This window comes from Drosophila kikkawai, unplaced genomic scaffold (genome assembly GCF_030179895.1).
Source record: "Drosophila kikkawai strain 14028-0561.14 unplaced genomic scaffold, DkikHiC1v2 scaffold_128, whole genome shotgun sequence".
NCBI classification, from domain to species: Eukaryota; Metazoa; Arthropoda; class Insecta; order Diptera; family Drosophilidae; genus Drosophila; species Drosophila kikkawai.
In genome coordinates this window covers 269537-290331 of record NW_027222458.1, presented here as the reverse complement: position 1 = coordinate 290331, position 20795 = coordinate 269537, and the positions used below count along the sequence as shown (strand labels likewise).

Genomic DNA, 20795 nt, shown 5'->3' with positions numbered 1-20795 from the left:
CACGGCAGAATTTATATTTAAATTAGTTCTTACAATGCTAATACATTTGCATACTCAATTGTAAATTTGTAGACAAAAAGTTCACAACTCAGCTAATAATGCTTGTATCCACGGCAGAATTTGTACTTATATGTAGGATTTGAAACAGGCGGGTTTCCTTCGCGGCACACTCGAAGCGGTTTAAGCTATCTGGCAACGCGAGGTCAGGACGATATTGAAGTAATTCTCGATAGTTAGAATAAGCAGAATTAAGAAAATGGAAGATGCCATGTTTTGTCATCACTAGATCGTCGAGAGAAAAAAGAGGAGGTCGTGAAATAAGAGCTCGTGCAAACTAAAAGAAAAGAACATTGTAAAATTAATCTAAGCACTTATGTTTAAACCAAATCCCACAAATAAAATCATTGTATTGAATATTAAATTCCTACAATTTGGGGGCTCAACCGGGATTTAACCCAAACATCAAGTGCCAGACAATTGGAGAGTGCTGAAGTGCGTTTTCACACACAACTACAGATGAACAAAAATTGCGAAGTGTGGTGAAATTGCAACTGAAACGAGGCAGTTTGTGAAACGAGGCAACGCTGGAGAGCAACATTTTGAATGTGTGAGCGCATTTGAGACGAGCTAGAAGACACGCAAAGGAGACGCATGTGGATGTAGCGGCTGAAGTCCAGAGGCAGTGCATCAATTATCGTCAGAGCGGCAGTCTGAGATCGGGCCGGTCACGGAAAACTGAAGTTTGCAAAGGCTGATCTGTGGAAGGCGTTGGGAGCAGCGTAAGGCAGAGGCGAGCGGAGCAAGTCAGGTGCGTGAGGCAGGGACTGGACAAGCAGAGACAACGGAAGTGAATCTGGAGCAGGCAGATCATCGTGGAAGAGCACAGGCGGACAAGCAGAGACAACGGAAGTGAATCTGGAGCAGGCAGATCATCGTGGAAGAGCACAGGCGGACAAGCAGAGACAACGGAAGTGAATCTGGAGCAGGCAGATCATCGCGGAAGGGCACAGGCGGACAAGCAGCGACAAGCACAAAAAGTGACGCTAACTGGAGCAAGCAGATTTGGCGGTCAAGCAGTTGGCAAGTAACTGGTGGAAGGCGAGACAGGCGGTCAAGCAGTCTCGAAAGCAGTGCACCGGAAGAGGTGCAAAACGTTAAGGCGAAGAAGATCTAATTGGAAGTGGCTGAGAAGCAGTGTTAAGCAGACTGTATGTATAAAATTTGAACTGAACTGAACGTAAGAACAACTGAAACGTAAGAAATTCTTAAAATCTTGAAAAAACATATTGTTATTGTTAAGCTAATATCAATTATTGTAAACATTTCAAAATGCAGCTCGAAGAAATAATGGTTATGAGATGCGAAGATTTGCGCGCGAAGCTAGGAGAGTTGAATTTAGTCACAACCGGTAGAAAGCGCGATTTACAGGATAGGCTTCTTGCTCACTTTAATATTCGTGATGAGGATGAAAACAGCGATTCAGAAATCGAATCTGTAGCTACCGCTCTCGATCGTACAATGCCGGAAATGCCGAAAAGCCGTTCTATGTTCACTCTTAAAGATGTAGAAGGCAGTGTAACAACTTTTGCAGGAACAGGTAGCCCAGATGTTGACCATTGGATTCAAGAGTTAGAAGAATGTGCTTTAACCGTTGAGTGAAATCAGCTCCAACTATTTATTTACTCTAAACAGTTGCTCAGTGGAGCTGCAAAATCTTTCATTCGCAGTCAGGTTAATATTCGCAATTGGGATTCTCTCAAGGCAGCATTGCGTAGGGAATTTGCAGTTAAAATATCGTCGGCTGAGGTGCATCGCAAGCTAGGTCAGCGGGTGCAAGCAAAAGGAGAAACTCTTCAGGAATATTTGTATGCGTTGATGGAAATTGCTAAGCCAGTCAATTTAGACGAAGAGAGTTTAATCGAATACTTCGTGAAGGGAGTGCCAGATGCGAAGGCAAACAAGATCATGTTATACCAGGCCAAAACTATAAGGGATCTGAAGGAGCAGATCGAAGTCTACAAGAAAGTTCGTGGCACTTATAAGGGATCATTCAAGAATGAGCAGCGTACAGCTGAGACGGAAGGATCAAAAGGTTTTGTCTCAAAACCTGAATTTGTGCGAAAATGCTTTAAGTGCGGAGATCCGTCCCACTTAAAAAAGGATTGCAAGAAGAAGGACAATTTCAATTGCTATCGTTGCGGACAGCCAGGTCATCGTGCTGCACAGTGCAAGGCCGAACTCGAGGTAAAGCAAGAGAGTAACACTAATGCTATTCACTTGGAGACCGCAGCCACGAAACCAAAAAGCGAGTTTACAGCTTCCGGCCTTGAACTAAAAGTTGTAAAGCATCCCGTTGTTCAATTTAAAGGACTCGTCGACACAGGTGCAGATCTATGCTTGATGCGCAGGAACATTTTCCTCAAGATAGGCAGCAAACTTCTCACTGGAAGAGAGAAATGCTTGACTGGAATAGGCGACAGTCAGGTATTGACGTTTGGAAGTATAATCCTACCAGTTGAAATAGACAACATCGAAATGGAAGTAGAGTTCCACGTAGTTCCGGAAGAAGACATGGGTTTTGACGCTATTTTAGGCAGAACTATTCTTGACATTGTGGACATGAAAGTTACTAAAGAAGGCACCGAGTTTTTGCGTCGAAACGCATCCAGAAGTATCGATGAAGAGCAGAGCAACATAGATACCGAGTTTTTACAAGAGTTTAGGGGCATGTGTGCAGAACAGGTGGCAGTTTCAGGTCAAGTTGATTTGTCGCATTTAGATCAATCTCAGGTGGTCGAGGTCAAGAATTTGATCGAGGAGTACGTAGCCGAACGCAATGTAGACGCACCAGTACAAATGAAAATCATTCTGAAGGACGAGATACCTGTTTATCAGCATCCACGGCGCTTACCTGTCTGTGACCAGAAAACAGTGGACGATCAAGTTAAGGAGTGGCTTTCTGAGAAGATAATCCAACCGAGTACCTCGGAATATGCGTCGCCAGTAGTTTTGGTATCCAAGAAAAACGGAAAGAAGCGTCTATGTTGTGACTATCGGAAGCTAAACGAAAAGATTATACGAGACAATTTCCCTATGGCTCATATGGAGACCGTTCTGGACAAGCTGCAAGGATCCAAAATATTCACCACTTTGGATCTAACCAACGGTTTCTTCCACGTTCCCATTGAACCAGGTTCTCGAAAGTATACCTCATTTGTAACTCAGTCAGGACAGTTCGAATTCCTTTATGTTCCGTTTGGCATATCGAATTCGCCTGCGGTTTTCACCAGATTTATCATGGCAGTTCTAAGAGAACTCATTGCTACCAATGTTGTCGTTGTTTACATGGACGACGTAATTATTCCCAGCCAGGATATTAAAGAAGGACTTGCTAAGTTGAAAGATGTGTTAGAGGTCGCTTCTAGAAACGGTTTGCGTATCAACTGGAGTAAATGTCAAATACTGAGCAACAGAGTACAGTTTTTAGGCTACATAATTCAGAGTGGAACCATCACTCCAGGTCCCGAGAAAATACAAGCCGTGAAAGAATTTCCCGAACCGCGAGACAAGAAAGGTATTCAGAGATTCCTAGGTCTAACGTCCTATTTTCGAAAATTCATCAACGGATACGCTTCCATTGCCAGGCCCTTGTCGGATTTGCTGAGAGGTGATTTTAAGTATGAATTCGGGGAGAAACAACGATTGGCGTTTGAAAAGCTGAAGACTGCTCTCATCAGTGAACCAGTCCTGAAGCTGTATAATCCAAATTTACAAACAGAAATTCACACAGATGCTTCTAAGCACGGTTTCGGCGCTGTTTTATTGCAGAAAGATCCAGAAGACAGTTCCTTTCACCCGGTTCAATACATGAGCCGCAAAACTTCACCATTTGAAGAAAAATACGACTCGTACGAGCTGGAGGTGTTGGCTATTATTGGAGCTCTAGTCAAGTGGCGTGTTTATGTTTTGGGCATAAAGTTTACAATCGTTACGGACTGTAACGCATTCAAGATGACAATGAACAAGAAGGAAGTTCCTCTTCGAGTCGCACGGTGGGCGTTGTATTTGCAGGACTTCAACTACAAGATAGAGCATCGTTCAGGGACGCAAATGAAACATGCGGATGCTCTGAGCCGAGCTTCGTGTTATTTCTTATCGGACTCTGCAACACATCGTTTAAAGGAAGCTCAAGTTAAGGATGAGTGGACTCAAGCAGTTAGGAGCCTTGTGGAAAAGGATTCTTACCAGGATTTCTACATTCAAAACGACGTTCTTTTCAAAGACCCAAATCGCGAACTACTTGTTGTACCTTCGGCCATGGAAAATGAAATAATCCAAAACGCACATAATCAAGGACATTTCTCAACCAAAAAGACACAGGATCTCATCGAAAAGTCTTACTTCATTCCCAAGTTGAAAGAGAAGACAGAGCGAATTGTCGAAAATTGCATCAGATGCATAATCGTAAATGCCAAAGCAGGAAAAAGGGAAGGGTTTTTAACTCCTATTGACAAAGGTGAGCTACCATTTGTCACATACCACATCGATCACGTCGGGCCAATGGAGATGACGACCAAACGCTACAATCATATCCTTGTCGTAGTTGATGGCTTTTCAAAGTATGTGTGGCTCTACCCAACTCGTAGCACTGGTGTCGAAGAAGTCCTAACTTGCCTAGAAAAACAAGCTGCACATTTTGGTAACCCGTTTCGCATAGTAAGCGACAGAGGCACAGCTTTTACCTCTCTAGCATTCAAGGAGTATTGCGAGTCGAACAACATTCAGCATTTGCTTATAGCAACAGGCGTACCGCGCGGAAATGGCCAAGTCGAAAGGATCCACAAGATCGTTGTACCAATGCTGGCAAAGCTGAGCTATGAAAGCCCGTTTGCATGGTATAAATACGTTGGAAGAGTTCAGCAGATTATCAATAGCACTGAGCCGAGAAGCACGAAGATCACGCCGTTTAAGCTTTTAACAGGAGTGGAGATGCGACTGACTGATTTCGCCGAACTGAGAGATTTAATGCAGGAGCTCATAGTGAAAGAGCTGGATGAAGAAAGGGAGAAGTATCGTCAAACAGCAAGAGACAACATAAAGGCGGTACAGGACGAAAACAAGAAATCGTTTGATTCAAAAAGAAAACAAGAACGAGTTTACAAAATCAATGACCTAGTGGCGATAAAGAGAACCCAGTACGGAGTCGGATTAAAGCTTAAGGGAAAATTCTTAGGGCCATACAAGATAGTTGCTGTAAAGGAGCATGGGAGATATGAGGTAGAACGCATTGGAGATACAGAGGGTCCGTTTAAAACATCAACAGTTTCTGAATTTATGAAGCCATGGTCAGGTCCATTCGAGGCGAATGAACAGTCAGGAGGGCCGAATGTAGGATTTGAAACAGGCGGGTTTCCTTCGCGGCACACTCGAAGCGGTTTAAACTATCTGGCAACGCGAGGTCAGGACGATATTGAAGTAATTCTCGATAGTTAGAATAAGCAGAATTAAGAAAATGGAAGATGCCATGTTTTGTCATCACTAGATCGTCGAGAGAAAAAAGAGGAGGTCGTGAAATAAGAGCTCGTGCAAACTAAAAGAAAAGAACATTGTAAAATTAATCTAAGCACTTATGTTTAAACCAAATCCCACAAATAAAATCATTGTATTGAATATTAAATTCCTACATATATTAGTTTTTAAAAGGCTAATACATTTGCATACTCAATTGTAAATTTGTAAACAAAAAGTTCACAACTCAGCTAATAACGCCTGACCCCACTTCAGAATTTATATTTATATTAGTTTTTACACGTCTAATACATTTGCATACTCAGCTAATAATGTCTGTATCCACTTCAGAATTTGTATTTATAATAGTTTTTACTCGGCTAATACATTTGCATACTCAATTGTAAATTTGTAAACAAAAAGTTCACAACTCCGCTAATAATGCATGTATCCACGGCAGAATTTGTACTTATATTAGTTTTTAGAAGGCTAATACATTTGCATACTCAATTGTAAATGTGTAAACAAAAAGTTCACAACTCAGCTAATAATGCCTGAATCCACTTCAGAATTTATATTTATATTAGTTTTACACGTCTAATACATTTGCATACTCAATTGTAAATTTGTAAACAAAAAGTTCACAACTCCGCTAAAATGCATGTATCCACGGCAGTATTTGTACTTATATTAGTTTTTAGAAGGCTAATACATTTGCATACTCAATTGTAAATTTGTAAACAAAAAGTTCACAACTCCGCTTATAATGCATGTATCCACGGCAGAATTTGTACTTTTATTAGTTTTTAGAAGGCTAATACATTTGCATACTCTATTGTAAATTTGTAAACAAAAAGTTCACAACTCAGCTAATAATGCATGTATCCACGGCAGAATTTGTACTTATATTAGTTTTTACACGGCTTATACATTTGCATACTCAATTGTAAATTGTAAACAAAAAGTTCATGGCTCAGCTAATAATGTCTGTATCCACTTTAGAATGTGTATTTATAATAGTTTTGTGACGAAGTCACAAAACCCTATATGGGTAGGTAGGTATAAGTGGTGAGGCAGCCCTGGCCGCCTCCAATTAGAGCTGAGCTCCGTTTTGATCCACACCCTCGTTTTGCTGTTGTCTGCGCCCTACTTAGTACCAGCCCGTGTCATTCAGGTAAGCTAGGATGGCCGCTACTGGCTGCCTTCCAATTTCCCCTAGTGACTCGAGTTGGTGTGCTCCGAAGTGTCGGGCTCTTTGTTTGTTGAGTGCCGGGCAGTGGCACAGCAGATGCTCTGGTGTCTCCTGCTCGCTTGGTTCCTTGCAGCTTCTGCATTGTGGGTTGTAAGGTAGACCCATCTTACAGGCTTGCGTGCCTATAGGCCAATGGCCGGTGATGGTTGCCGCTATCCTCCTGATGTCCTTTTTGCTCTTGGAGATCAGTTCTGCGGTTCTCTTCCTATTGAATTCTGGCCAGCATAGTTTTGATCTTCTGTGCTCTGCCTTCGTCGACCATTCCTTGCTGGCTAGTTTTTTGAAATAGTCATGAATTTCCGTCTGGACTGAGTTCAGGGAGATCTGTATGTCTGAGATCTGTATGTCTGCTGAGTGTTCTTCTGACCCTTTTCTGGCCAGCTTGTCTGCTTTCTCGTTTCCGTCTATGTCATTGTGTCCGGGTACCCAGGCTATTTGTACCCTGTTGTCTTCTGCTAGTCTGTTTAGTGCCCCTTTACATTTGGCCACTAGTTTTGAATTCGTCCGTGCTTGTGCGAGGGATTTGATCGCCGCCTGGCTGTCTGAGTATATCCTCACCTTGGTATTCCGGAGGCCTCGGTTTAGCGAAAGTTCGGCAGCTTTCAGTATCGCGAGAACCTCCGCCTGGAAAACCGTCGCTGACTCTGGGAGGTGGAAGTATTCCTCCACCTTCCAGCTCTCGGCGTAGATTCCGGCCCCTACTCCGTCGCTCATCTTTGAGCCGTCGGTGTAGAGTGATACTTCGTCCGGTTCGGTTACTCTCCCTCTCTTCCAATCTTCCCTTGTAGGGTATATAGTGGTGTATGTGTTACCGAATCGCAGTTCGGTTGTCTTGTAGTCTGTGTCTACTGTCGTCCGATAGTTTATCTCGTTCAGAATCCTGCAGTGCCCGGTGTGGTAGTCTTTCCAGCTTTGGCTAGCCTTTAGTCGTACCGCACCTTGTGCTGCAGTGTTCCTGATGAAATGCTCTATCGGTATTATGTTCAGGATGGCGTTCAGCGCCGCCGCGGGGCATGATCTCAGTGCTCCTGTGGCTCCTGCGCATGCCGATCTCTGTATCCTTGTTAGTTTCTGTACGTTGTATGCCCTAGTTAATGCTGGCCACCATACTAGTGCTCCGTATGTGAGTATGGGTCTTACCACCGCTGTGTAAAGCCATATTATTATCCTGGGGTGGATGCCCCAGTTCTTTCCGAACATCTTCCTGCAGGAATAGAATGCTGTGCTTGCTTTCTTGACTCTCTCGTTGATGTTTTGTTTCCATGACAGTTTCGCATCCAGTATCACTCCCAGATACTTTGCCTGCTGTGATATCTCTAGTTCTATGCCATCTATCTTTGGCTTTGTGAAGCTAGGGATCTTAGTTCTTCTAGTGAAGAGCATTAGTTCCGTTTTACTTGGATTTATGCCCAATCCGCAGGCTTTTGCCCATGCATTGAGTTTAGTAAGTGCCCTTGTCATTAGTTCGCTGATGACGTCGGGGAATGGTCCTGAAGTGAGTAGGACTACGTCGTCTGCGTATGCTACCACTTTTACTCCTTCGCTATTTAGTGTTCTTAGTACGTCGTCCATGTTTATCAGCCAGAGCAGTGGGGACAGGACTCCCCCCTGAGGTGTGCCCCTCTTCACATATCTTGTGTGATGAGTGCCACTCAGTTCGGCTGTTATCCTCCTGCTCGTCAGCATTGCGCCAATCCATGCCCTGATGCCTCCCTCTACTCCTATACCGTTGAGGGAACTCAGGATGGAATCCGCATTGACGTTATTGAAGGCTCCTTCTATGTCCAGAAAGGTGGCCATGGCGTAGTTTTTGAAAAGTAGAGCCTTTTCTATGTATCGCACTACCTCGTGTAATGCTGTTTCCGTGGATCGGCCTTTCCTGTACGCATGTTGCGCATTGGAAAGGTTTTTCTCCGTTCTTTCTCTGATGTGGATATCAATGATCCGTTCCAGTGTTTTCATTAGGAAGGAGGTAAGGCTTATCGGCCTATAATCCTTGGCTTGGATGTGTCCCCTTCTTCCTGGTTTTGGTATGAAGACTACCCTCGCTTCCTTCCATGGAAGTGGTATGTGTGCTGTTTTGATGCATGCCTGGAAGATTGCTTGCAGCCATTTTCCCGTGCTTGCTTTTGTTGTTTGTAGCATTGCCGGTATTATTCCGTCTGGGCCCGGGCTTTTGTATTTGTCGAAGGAATCTATCGCCCAATGGATTCTTTCCATGGTGATGATCTCTTCTACTTGTAGCTGCTGGTCTGCCCCCTGGCTTTCCATTATTCTAGGTTCTTCTTTTTGGTTTCCTGGGAAATGCGTATTCAGCAGGATTTCCAGTGACTCTTCAGCCGACGTACTTCCTGTCCCGTCTGGTTTGTTTATGAGCGTGGGGCTTGTGTGTCCTCTCGATAGGATTTTACTTAGCCTCGCCGTGTCTTTGACTCCTTCCAGCGATTCACAGTAGCTGCTCCAAGATTCCTTCTTGGCTACGTAGACTGCCTTTTTGTATTCTTTGTGTATTGCTTTGTACGGCTGCCAGTCTTTGGTTCCGTAACTTGTGTTGAAGGCTTTTCGAACTTTCTTTCTGAGCTCGCATAGCTCTTTGTTCCACCATGGTGGGTATGTCTTCTTAGAGTATGTTAGTCTGCATGACTCTTTGTAGGCTTTGTTCAGAATATTTGTGAAGTCCTTGATCCTTCTGTCTTTGACCTTTGACTGTACAATCTTTCCGTATTTGTCCCAGTCAGTGTTTCGAGGGTTTCGCTTCGGCGCCGTTTCATATACCGGCATCACGATTTCGAAGAATATGTACCTGTGGTCTGAAAACGAGTCTTGTGTAGAGACTCTCCAATTTCTTACCTTGTAATCACTATGCTCCATTTCGAGGGTTATGTCTAGGACTTCCTCCCAGCCCTGAAATCCTTCCGTGCTTGGAAAGATGAAGGTGGGCGTGTTTCCTTTGTTACAAATATTGACGTCACGACATATAATACTATCGAAGAGAGACTCACCCCTTTCGTTTGTCTCCTTACTTCCCCACAGTGTGTGCCTTGCGTTGACATCGCACCCGAGGATGAGCGTCGTCTTAGTCTCCTCGGCCCATTGCATCACCCTATTAACCGCTTCAGGTGGTGCAGGTTCGTCGTGGGCCATGTAACCGGAGGCTATTAGTATGGCTGTCCCATCCGCCGCCTTGAATCTTGCCACTGCTAGATCTAAGTTGCTGAGATTGGGGTAGAGAAGAGCATTAAGGTTGTTTTTAATGATTATACCCGCCCTCGGCCTACCTGTCGAGTTTGTGTACAATGTTGTGTATCCCTTTATGGCCATGCCAGAGATTTGTCCGTCCCTAGTCCATGGCTCTTGTATAAGGCCGATGTCGATGTCCTTCTCCCGGAGAAGGACCCCCAGATTAGCTGAAGCGTGGGAGCTGCGCTTCAGGTTTATCTGCACGACCGTCGGCATTAGATCGGGGTGGTGTTGGGGGTGCTGTCGTCGATCGCCAAATCGTCCAGCAGCTTATTGGCGTCCTCGACTTCATCTTCCAGGATGTCGTCCGGTTCGTCTAGGAAGACCTTCACCTTGGCTTTCCTGATGCCGTACCGGACCTTGTTGTCTGCTGCCTTCAGCTGTTCTAGGCAGCGCTGGTTGATTAAGAACAGATATGGCTGGCTGGACTTCATTTCTCTCTCAGCTCTGAGAATGGCCCAGTCCTCCATGTCGACTCCCTTATTCATTGCTCGCAGAGTCTTGAGCACCCTTTCATGGCTAGACAGCCCCTTGGGCAACCAGATGCGAGCTCTGGGTCTCCTTGGGATGTCCTTGGCGGGGACTAGCTTTATGCTAATCCCTTTCCATGCCTTGCTTAGACTGGCAACGCAATCCGCCAGGAAATCCCGCGAAAACTCGTCGTCGCACCTGATTACCCGGTGCCCCCTAACCATGTCTGAGGAGTCAAAGGAGGGTGACTGGCCCGTTGGCTCGGACAGTAATTTGTCGGTTACCATCTCCGCCAACTGGGTCTCGACCTCCTCCCATTTCTCCATCAGCAGGCGCCCATCGTCGTTGAGCTCATCTATAAGTGCCATTGCGAGGCTGTCTCTGGCCACCTCGCTGAACTTTTTCGCCGGTTTGACGAACGTGGTCGGCCTCGGTGCTCCCTTAGCGTCCTTGGCCCTCTTTGGAGCGCTCTCACTCACCTCTTGTGAGCGGTTACGCTTTGCTTGAGGAGGCAAAGACGTCTCCGGGTGCTCCTTCTCGTAGCGCTCGTATTCCTCGATCACTGCTAGAAATCTGGCTTTGTCTGCAGCGTCGCGCGGGTCGGCTTTGCCCTCCTTTTCATTCCTCGCTATTTCGGCGAGGATGAAATGGGCCTTGCTTGCCTGCGCCTTTCGTTGTTGGTGTGTCCACGGTTTTGTCTTCCCGTGTTTACCGGTCGCTTTGGCTTGGCTTGCCGCCGCTTTAGTGTGCTTCAGTTGTGTCGTTTGAGGTGTGCTTGTCTTTACACCTCCCTCTGTATTGGACGGAGCTAGCGTCTCGTCGTCTGAGCGCAGTAGCTCCTCCTCGTCGAGTTCGCTTTCCGTCGATTTGTGGTGGGGTTTTACCTCCCCCACGAGGTCCGAAGCGGATTGTTTAGTTGTATTCATTTTCATAAACGCCCGCGTTGCTCGACAGGGCGAGCGCGGCGGGCCCGAGGGGTTCGGGGCATTGAAGGAAGGTCGACCGTGGCTTCGCCCCTAAGCCACGGCAAGGCTCGTTCCGACCCAGGGTTGCCCGGCCCTGGGAAGGCTCCGTTCGAACACAGCTGGTTTAACCCCTCAGCTGCGAACCTTATAGTCAGTGGGCACGGGTCGCTTTACACGCCTGACTTGAGGGGAGGTAGTTTTAAGACTTGCCCATGTCTCGGTAGGGATTGGGAGGCAGAGGATTATTAGGTGAGGGATTCACTGGAGATGCCGCTCGCATTGGCCGTACCGCAGTACGTTTCCAGGAGGTACCACGCGGAGGACCTTCTCCCAAGAGAAGGTGGTGTCTATCGAACCGATATTCACGAGTCGACTTGGTGTACCATTAGAGCCAAGGAATATTCATCAACAGTTGCTCTGTTGACTTTGCCTTGTATTGGTACACCCATACCACCCAAAAAACCCTATATATAAATAGTGTATATAAATAAGATAATTTACCCTAGAATTTAGTATATTTTATAAGTTAGGATTAGGCACATACACGCACACACCACACACACACACACCACACACACACCACACACACACCACACACACACCACACACACACCACACACACACTCACACACACAACTGTACGTGGGCAAGGGGGGGACTCTCTCCTGTCCAGCGAGCGGCTCTATTTCCCACGAACGCTCTCACAGCTTGGAATAGTTTCCACACGCCACTTTTTCCCTCGCGTTTTTCTCTTTTAGGCGCAACACACGATCAGCTGATCATAGTGTTGTGCAGCGCATGCGCAGCGAGCTTTCGCACCCGCGCAGTATTGGGAAACGCGAGCAGACAAATTCCCGCCATAGCCAGAACTTAAATTTAGATTTGGATTTGGATCTGAATTTGGATCTGAATTTGAACTTGAATTTGAATTTAGATTTTAAATTTTGAATTTTCAATTTTGAGTTTTGAATTTAGATTTTGAACTTTAAATTTTATACTTTAAATTTTGAATTTTAGATTTTAAATTTTGAATTTTGAATTTTAAGTTTTAAATTTTGAATTTTTAATTTTAGGTTTTAAGCTTTGAATTTTAAATTATAAATTTTGAATTTTAGGTTTTGAATTTTGAATTTTAGATTTTGAATTTTGAATTTTAGATTTTAAATTTTAAATTTTGGATTTTGAATTTTAAATTTTGAGTTTTAAATTTTAAATTTTGGATTTTAAATTTTGAATTTTAAATTTTGAATTTTGGGTTTTAAATTTCGAATTTTGAATTTTAAATTATAAATTTTAAATTTTTGAATTCGAGTTTTGAATTTTAAATTTTAAGTTTGAATTTGAGTTTAGGTTTGAATTTGGGCTTAGGTCTGGGTTTGGATTTGAATTCAAGTTTAAATCTAAATTTAAGACTTGATTTGATCTGGATCCAAGGTTTAAATCAAGCTCGGATTTGTGCTTAAATTAGGGCTTAGGAATTGTCATCCACATTCCGCAGTTGGCTCCGGTGGGGCTAAGAGCACAAGGCCAAGGATCTCGCCATTTTCCAACCCCCCCGCTGAGGCGGCGCCAACCAAAAGGGGCTCTGGGGACCGAGAAGGAGCGGTATAACTCCCATCAGGCATTCGCAGGGGGAAATCCCCGCGCACCGAGGGACCCCGCTAGGAGCAGGTGCGATGAGTGAGGAGAAGCTGCGATCAGGCCGGGACGACGAGACCCAGGCACTAGCAGTAATGAGAGCTGAGCAGGAGCTGATGCGGGACTTCCAGCGACTCAAGCAGAAGGTCCGGCACTCGCCTCCGGCCAGCGCGCCGGATATCCACCCGGTGTCAGCGCCGCCGAAAGTGCATCTGCCGGTTTTATGCTTTGGCGACATAATCGAAGATCAGGCAACCCCGAAGCGAAGCTGGGACGCGGTAAGCCCTGACGGGAAGCAGGCCGAAGCCCACAAGAGGCAAAAGGTCGAAGCTAATGCCCCAGCGCTAGTCGAGAAGCTAGGAGCAATGCTCGACGAAATGATTGCGAAGTTTACCGACACTAAGAGCAACAACAAGAAGGTAGTACGGCACGTCACGCAGGGGACGATCGATTCGATGCAAGCTATGAAGAAGCTGCAGCTCGAAATCGTTGCCGCACTCGCTGACGGCCACACCAAGGGATCCACTACGAGTGCAAGCCAGCAGACCACCCCCACGCTGGCTACCATGAACCCTAGTGCTGTGCCTGAAAACAGACCGCGAAATGCGGCATGGCAGCAGGTCAAGGCTAAACCCAGACCTAAGAAAGCAGAAGTCAAAGATACGAGCGGCGATAACAATGGGAGCCGTGCAACTCACCCTGCAATGCCCAGGAAGCAGCGCGCCGACGCAATTATAATCAAATGCAGCGCAGGATCATACGCAGACATGCTCAAGATTGTCAAAACTGAGCCCTCTCTACAGGGACTCAAGGACAATGTGCAAGGATTGCGGAGGACAGCGAACGGTGGACTCCTCCTAAGAATGCAGAAAAACCTGGACCCATCCACGCAGCAGCTGCAAGCAGCCCTAAAGACTGCCATCTCCGGTAAAGCAGAGGTGGCGGTTATGCAGGAGACGGTCCAAGTGGAGATCCGCGACCTAGACGACATGACCAGCGCGGATGAGGTCACCATGGCCCTGTTTGCGGGAGAAGAGTGCGACGTACCACGAGACGCCTCACCCAGGATGAGAAAAGGGTTCGGCGGAACGCAAATAGCGACGGTCAACCTCAGACCCGAGCATGCGCGGAGGTTGCTCGAAAAGGGCAGAATCCGGATAGGATGGGTCGTATGCCGTATCCGAGAAAAAAACTGAGCCAAAGCGATGCTACAAATGCATGGGCTTCGGACACACCTCGGCACGATGCCGAGCCTCCGACGCAACAGCTAAAGCCACACAGGAGTCATGCTTCAAATGTGGTGGCATGGGCCACAAGCACAATACGTGCCAAAACAAGCCCAAGTGCATCCTATGCACCCGAGGAGGCAAGCACGCGAAGGAGGCAGAGCACGCTACAATAAGCAGGACCTGCCCAGAATACCAGAGAGCCGTCAAGTATATGCAGAATGGTTAAGTTTCTCCAGCTTAACCTAAACCACTGCAGAGCAGCCCAAGACTTACTGTCGCAGACGGCGATTGAGCAGAGAATCGACATCGCTATACTGAGTGAACCCTACAAGGCAAAACCAGAAGGAGTATGGCAGCAAAGCGCGGATGGCGGGGCTGCCATCTGGAGCTGTGGACAGCCTCCGGAACACCTATCGCAGAGAGCTTCGAGACCTGGCTACGCCAGGGCCAAGTGCCAGGCGACTACAATATACAGCTGCTACCTTCCGCCAAGTATGCACATAGATGCATTCAAGGATGTAATCCAGGAGATTGCCCAAGACGCTCGGGGACGATCCCCGGTAATAATTGCCGGGGACTTCAACGCATGGTCCACCACGTGGGGGAGCACGGCAACAACTCAGAGGGGAACCGCCTTACTAGATGCCCTGGCGACCCTGGATGTCTGCCTTCTCAACGACGGAGGCAAATGCACATACAGCAAGGCAGGCCGAGAATCAATTATCGACCTAACCTTCGCCAGCCCGGAGCTCACTAGGAGCGTCTACTGGGAAGTCACTGACCTCCTCACCTACAGCGACCACGCAGCGATAGTGATAAAGACGAGTCACTCCCTGCCGAGCCTTCCGAATCGGCAACCTGCCTACAAAGTAGGCACTCTAAATGTCGAGGAACTCCTAGAAAACATGGATGGCAATACCATTTCTGGCGACGCAAACACTTGCGCAGACGAGGTATCTGCGAGGATCAAGACAGCTTGCGATGCGGCAATGGAGAGCTCGACTAGAGGACAAGGAAGGCGACCAGTCCCCTGGTGGAACCAAGAGATAGCCACAGCCAGGAAAGAGTGCATCTCTGCGAGGCGCAGGTGCCAACGAAGCCGTGGACGGCCCATGCAGGAGCTATTTGAGGCTCACCATCAGCGAAGAGGAAGTCATGAGCGCGGTGGCCAGTAGCAAAATATCCAAGGCCCCGGGACCAGATGGCATCCCAAACGCGGCACTGCACGCCGTAATCAGAGCAAATACGAGCCTATTCACAGAGCTGTACAACAAGTGCATCGGCGAGCGTACCTTCCCGAGAATTTGGAAGCAGCAAAGACTTGTGCTTATCCCGAAGCCTGGTAAACTGAACGACGATCCTTCCTCATACCGACCCCTCTGTATGCTAAACACATTGGGGAAGATATTTGAGCGCATCATCTGCAGCAGACTGGAGAGAGAAATCGAGGAACGCGGAGCACTCTCGGGCCACCAGCATGGGTTCCGAAAGAAGAGAAGCACAATCGACGCGATCCGAGAAGTGACCCAGCTTGCAGCAAATGCGATCGAAGGCGAAAGATGGCAGGGTGGCACTAAGCAATACTGCCTTGTATGTACCCTCGACGTCAAAAATGCATTTAATTCGGCAAATTGGAGCCTAGTCCTGCAGGCATTGCAGCGCGCTGGCATATCTGGATACCTGATCAAGTTAATAGCCGACTATTTCAAAGACCGAGTGCTCCTATATGAATCTGATGCCGGCCACCAACAGCACCAAGTCACAGGAGGCGTACCGCAAGGCTCAGTTCTTGGGCCTATCCTGTGGAACGTCATGTATGACGGGGTTCTCAGGCTCCCATTACCACCTGGCTGCGCGGTAGTGGGGTTCGCGGACGACATCGCACTGGTCACGGTGGAGAAGCACCTAACCGAAGTCTCTACAAAATGCAGCCGCGCCATCGACATACTGATGTCCTGGCTCGCAGACAACGGGCTCTCGCTGGCCGAGCACAAAACGGAAGCAGTGCTCATAAGCAGCAGAAAAATAGTAGAGAAGGTGAGCTTCAGGGTCGGCTCGACTACCATTGAGTCCACCCCGGTGATCAAGTACCTGGGAGTCATGATCGACCACAGGCTGAACTTCAAGACCCATCTGGAATATGCTGCGGCCAAGGCATCCAAAGCTACCGCTGCCATTTCGAGGATGATGGCCAACAACCGTGGCCCCAAGCAGCACAGCAGGCGACTGATAGCGACAGTGGTGACCTCGACCATCCTGTATGCCGCGCCTATATGGGCTGATGCCATGAAGACCGTTAGCTACAGCCGGCAATGCAAGTCTGTTTACAGACGTTGTGCACTGCGAATTTCCAGTTGCTTTTGCACGGTCTCGGAAGAGGCGGCGCTAGTGGTATCGGGAACCGTACCGATCGAACTTCTGGCAGAAGAGCGAAGGACCGGAAACTCAGGCAGCAGAACCCAACGGAGTGACACTATCGCACGGTGGCAAGTGAGATGGAACAACGCGAGCACAGGCCGATGGACCCATAGGCTCATCCCTGACCTGGTACCCTGGATCCAGCGTCGCACTGGGCAGTTGGATTTTCACACCACGCAGATCATAACTGGCCATGGATGCTTTAAGGCTTACCTGCACAGGTTCAAGCACGAAGCCAATCCATACTGCGACTACTGCGGGAGCGCAGTTATCGAGGATGCGGAGCATGTCTTTTTCGCGTGCCCTCTATTCTCGGCAGAACGAGCTGCGCTGGAAGCAGCCACGAATCGTCGCCTTACACCAGAAAATCTAATCAGATGTATGCTAGAGATGCCCTCCAATTGGGATGCTGTTGCGGAAATGGCAGCCACCGTGATGCGAGAGATGAGACGCCGGGAGCAGATCCGACGCACTGAAGACACCTGAAGGAAACCGGAAGAGCGGAGCCCTGAAGAGCGGCAACTGACCGCCAGCCGCCCCGTGAAGTATAGCTTTGCGGCAGTCCCGCGGGAGCGGACACTTCTCTTTCTTCCTCTACTACCTATGTATTATACTTATATCTTTTAAATAAAAAAAAAAAAAAAAAACAACTGTACGGAAGGAAGTTGTAGTACGCTGAACGGTGAGGTTGTGTTTTCCGGGGCGCTCCCCCAGGGAGGCGGAATAGAGGCCAATCCTAGTACGAATAAAAGTGTTAGTGATATGTGAAGTTGTAGGATGAACATGGGTCGGACCTACATGCCCGGTCCGCCGTTCCTAGGACCGTGGTGCTCTGCGCAAAGGGTCCACTCGATGGCCACAGCTCCGGCGGCAGGGGTAAGTGGGGGTGGCTCTTTCACCGAGAGCCTTTCTTCACTTTCTCTTCAACGCGTTGGTAATTGCTCTTACCAATGTGGCGGCCCGCACTAAGTGGCATATCATCCCAGCTGAGCGTTAGATCAGCTGTAGTAACAGTGTTGGAAAAGGCGAAAGTGCGTAAGCTTGTAGCCCGCGTAACTCGGCCCGTAACCAGTGGGCGCCAGAGGGCGCTTGGCCGGTAGGCGGCGCTGGCGATCAAACCAGTGCTGGCTGTTAAAAGCTAAAAAAAAAAAAAAAAATACTGTTTCGGGCGGCGGCCACGATCCTTTGGCAGAGGGTCATGGCAGGGACTTGAATCTCCCTCTCAGCACAGCGGAGGCCTTCGAGGTGGTAAAGGTCATGGAACGGACCAACTGCCATCCCCTCCGCGACGCGGCACACCCTAAAACGGGGCTCTGGCGACCGAGGAGGGGCGGTATAACCCCCAGCGTTAATGTCGTGGAGAAATCCTCGGCCATCGTTGGATGCCCCGAATGGTGCAACCCACGCCCGTAACGCACTTAGCCTGCCCCAAATGGGGCGGCTGATCAGTCTGCGTCTGTGCCATAATGGCCGGCAGGCTCGAGCTGCGACGACTCCCCAAATCCATACCGCGTCTGAGCCATATTGGCCGGCGGTATGGTCTGCGTCTGCACCGTATCGGTCGGCAGCAATCTAAACCTGGCAGGAGGTATAAAATGCAACCTGGCAGGAGGTATAAAATGCAACCCAGCAGCAGGGTATATTGCTGCATTTAAAGGAATAGGAATGCTTGGTATTAACAATAATACTCCAGGTGGCAGCCACTCAGGTGGAAATCCACCCGCGGTAAACTCCGCGGCTAGGGCACGGATTCTGGAGGCCCTAACTACCATTCCACCCACCACGGCGACGCCGGCGGCACACTTGGCCGACGTCAACCCGGATGCTACAAGTGTAGATGTAGATGAAGAACTGAGAGCGTTCCAGAAGGGCTCCCGCCTACGGCGCAGCCCGCCAGGAAATGCTGCTAAAGCGTCTGCTGTCCCAGCCCCAAGCGGGACCGCTGAAGGGGACAATTCGAGTACCCCACTAGCGAAACGCAACAGGGACTCCCCGAGTCCACCAGGGACTGAGCAGCCTACAAAGAGGCACAGAGCCCCCCAGCCACAGCTAGTGGAGATGGGGGTGATCCTCGAAGACCTGCTCACGAAGGTCAACGAGCAGAAGGTGCGGAGTATCAACCAGGGTATGAAGAATGCCTTCGCCAGGCTCAAGGAGCTCCAAGAAGCATTAATGCGCAACCCGGAGGCAAGGCCCCCCCACACACGGAGTGAGGAAACTGCGGAACGCGGGTGCCAGACAGCTCAAGTCTGTATTCCGCGCCACGACAAGTCAGCCCAAACCTCTCCGAGCAGGCGTGTCCGCCCGGATAAACGCGATCAGGGAAGCGACCCTAAACGCCACTTGGTGAGGAGCTCGCAACCACCGAATCCTAGGAGAATTGCGGAGGGCACCAATGGAGGAGACGGAAAGGCGCCCATCGAGCAAACACGACGAGCTCATCCCGGAGCAGGCCGGCGCGAGAGGCCCAAAAGACGGGGTAAGGATGCGCTGATCATAAGCCCTCCTCCAGACATGTCTTATAGCGAAGTGCTCGGTCTGGTTACGCGAGCTAATGACGCCAAGATGGAAGAAGTTGGCGATAGCGTCTCCAGAGTCAGAAAGACAGCTAAAGGAGAGTTGCTACTGGAGATTAAGCGCAACTCGCAGGCCCAAACCAGCGGCTTTAAGGAGCTGATTGGCAAAGCACTGGGAGCCAGAGCCACGATCCGCACAATGACGCCACAGGCCGTCTTCCGGATATGGGACCTGGACGAGCTGACCACAAAGGAGGAGCTAGTGAATGCGCTAGTCAAGCAGGCGGACCTCCCTACGAACTCGGTGACAATAAAAGGGATACGCGCCTTGGCCTCAGGAAGCCAGGCCGCAACCTTCACGGTTCCGGCGGGCGTGGCAGGCGCGCTCATCAAACTCGGCAAAATTAAGGTCGGATGGACTAGGTGCCGGATCAAGGAGCTGGAGCCCCAGCTCAAGTGCTACAGGTGTCTGGACACGGGGCACGTGGCCAGCAGATGCCGGAGCTCCGTAGACAGAAGCAAGGCCTGCTTTAAATGCGGGAAGGAAGGGCATAAGGCAGCAGACTGCCCTAATCCAGCAAACTGCTACAAGTGCGAGCAGCTCAAAAGGAAGGACACGAGTCACCAGGCCGGAAGCCGTTCCTGCCCACTGGTGGCGTCGTCCAGAGATGGCCTTAAACAAAGGGCATGAAAGTGATTCAGATTAATCTGAATCACTGCGCGGCAGCGCAAGACCTGCTGTCGCAGACGGTCCGGGAACACGGAACCGATCTCGCAGTGCTAAGCGAGCCGTACAGAGGTGGTCGCAACCACAACTGGGCCGTGGATAGTTCCGGCAAGGCGGCCTTGTGGGTTTGCGGAACCGCGTCACTGCGTCTGGAAAACGTTCACGCGGACAATGGCTTCGTGCGTGCCAAAGCTGGAGGCTGGTGGGTCTACAGCACATACCTAGCCCCTAGCCTCACGCTAGCAGAGTTTGCTGCCATCCTGGACAGGCTTGCTGCTGATGCAAGAGGCCGCTCTCCGACTCTGCTTGCTGGAGATTTCAACGCCTGGGCGGTCGACTGGGGCAGCGTTACCACAAACGCCCGTGGCAGAACACTCCTAGAAGCGCTCTCAACGCTAGATGTGGCCTTACTCAACGTAGGGCAGGAGCACACGTTTAGCAGGGCGGGAGCAGGATCGGTGGTGGACCTCACCTTCGCCAGTCGCTCGAGAGCAGGGCAGTGCAGGTGGATACTTAGCGGGGTGTACACGGCAAGTGACCACGCGGCTATTTTTACCACGCTGGATGTTCGCAGCACGCTCCCTCCACCTCCCCCCGCGCAGCAGCGCAAAAGCTTTAAGGCCGACTTGCTCGACACCCAAGCCTTTGCACTAAGGATGCAGAGTGTGGAAGCGTCAGGCGACTCCGATGTCATGGCCAGTTCGGTGATGGGTCAGGTGCTATCGGCCTGTGAGGAGTGCATTCCATCCAGGTCCGCCCACTCTAGGCACCGCGCCTCCGTGTACTGGTGGAACCAGGAGATAGCAGAGGCACGAATGGAATGCGTGAGAG

At 49.1% G+C, this 20795-nt stretch overlaps 2 protein-coding genes across 2 annotated transcripts; one reads left to right on the top strand and one right to left on the bottom strand.

Annotated features, from left to right (window-relative positions):
- Window positions 1-10215: 10215 nt before the first annotated feature.
- Window positions 10216-11397, bottom strand: LOC121502676 (uncharacterized). Its single transcript, XM_041776377.1, has one exon. The coding sequence runs from the start codon at window positions 11395-11397 to the stop codon at window positions 10216-10218; it is 1182 nt and encodes a 393-aa protein (XP_041632311.1).
- Window positions 11398-13112: 1715 nt separating this feature from the next.
- On the top strand, window positions 13113-17207 carry LOC138929312 (uncharacterized). Its single transcript, XM_070288760.1, has 3 exons — window positions 13113-14206; window positions 14560-15369; window positions 15422-17207. Exons 1-3 carry the CDS (start codon window positions 13113-13115, stop codon window positions 17205-17207), a joined length of 3690 nt encoding a protein of 1229 aa, XP_070144861.1.
- The last annotated feature ends 3588 nt before the right edge of the window (window positions 17208-20795 follow it).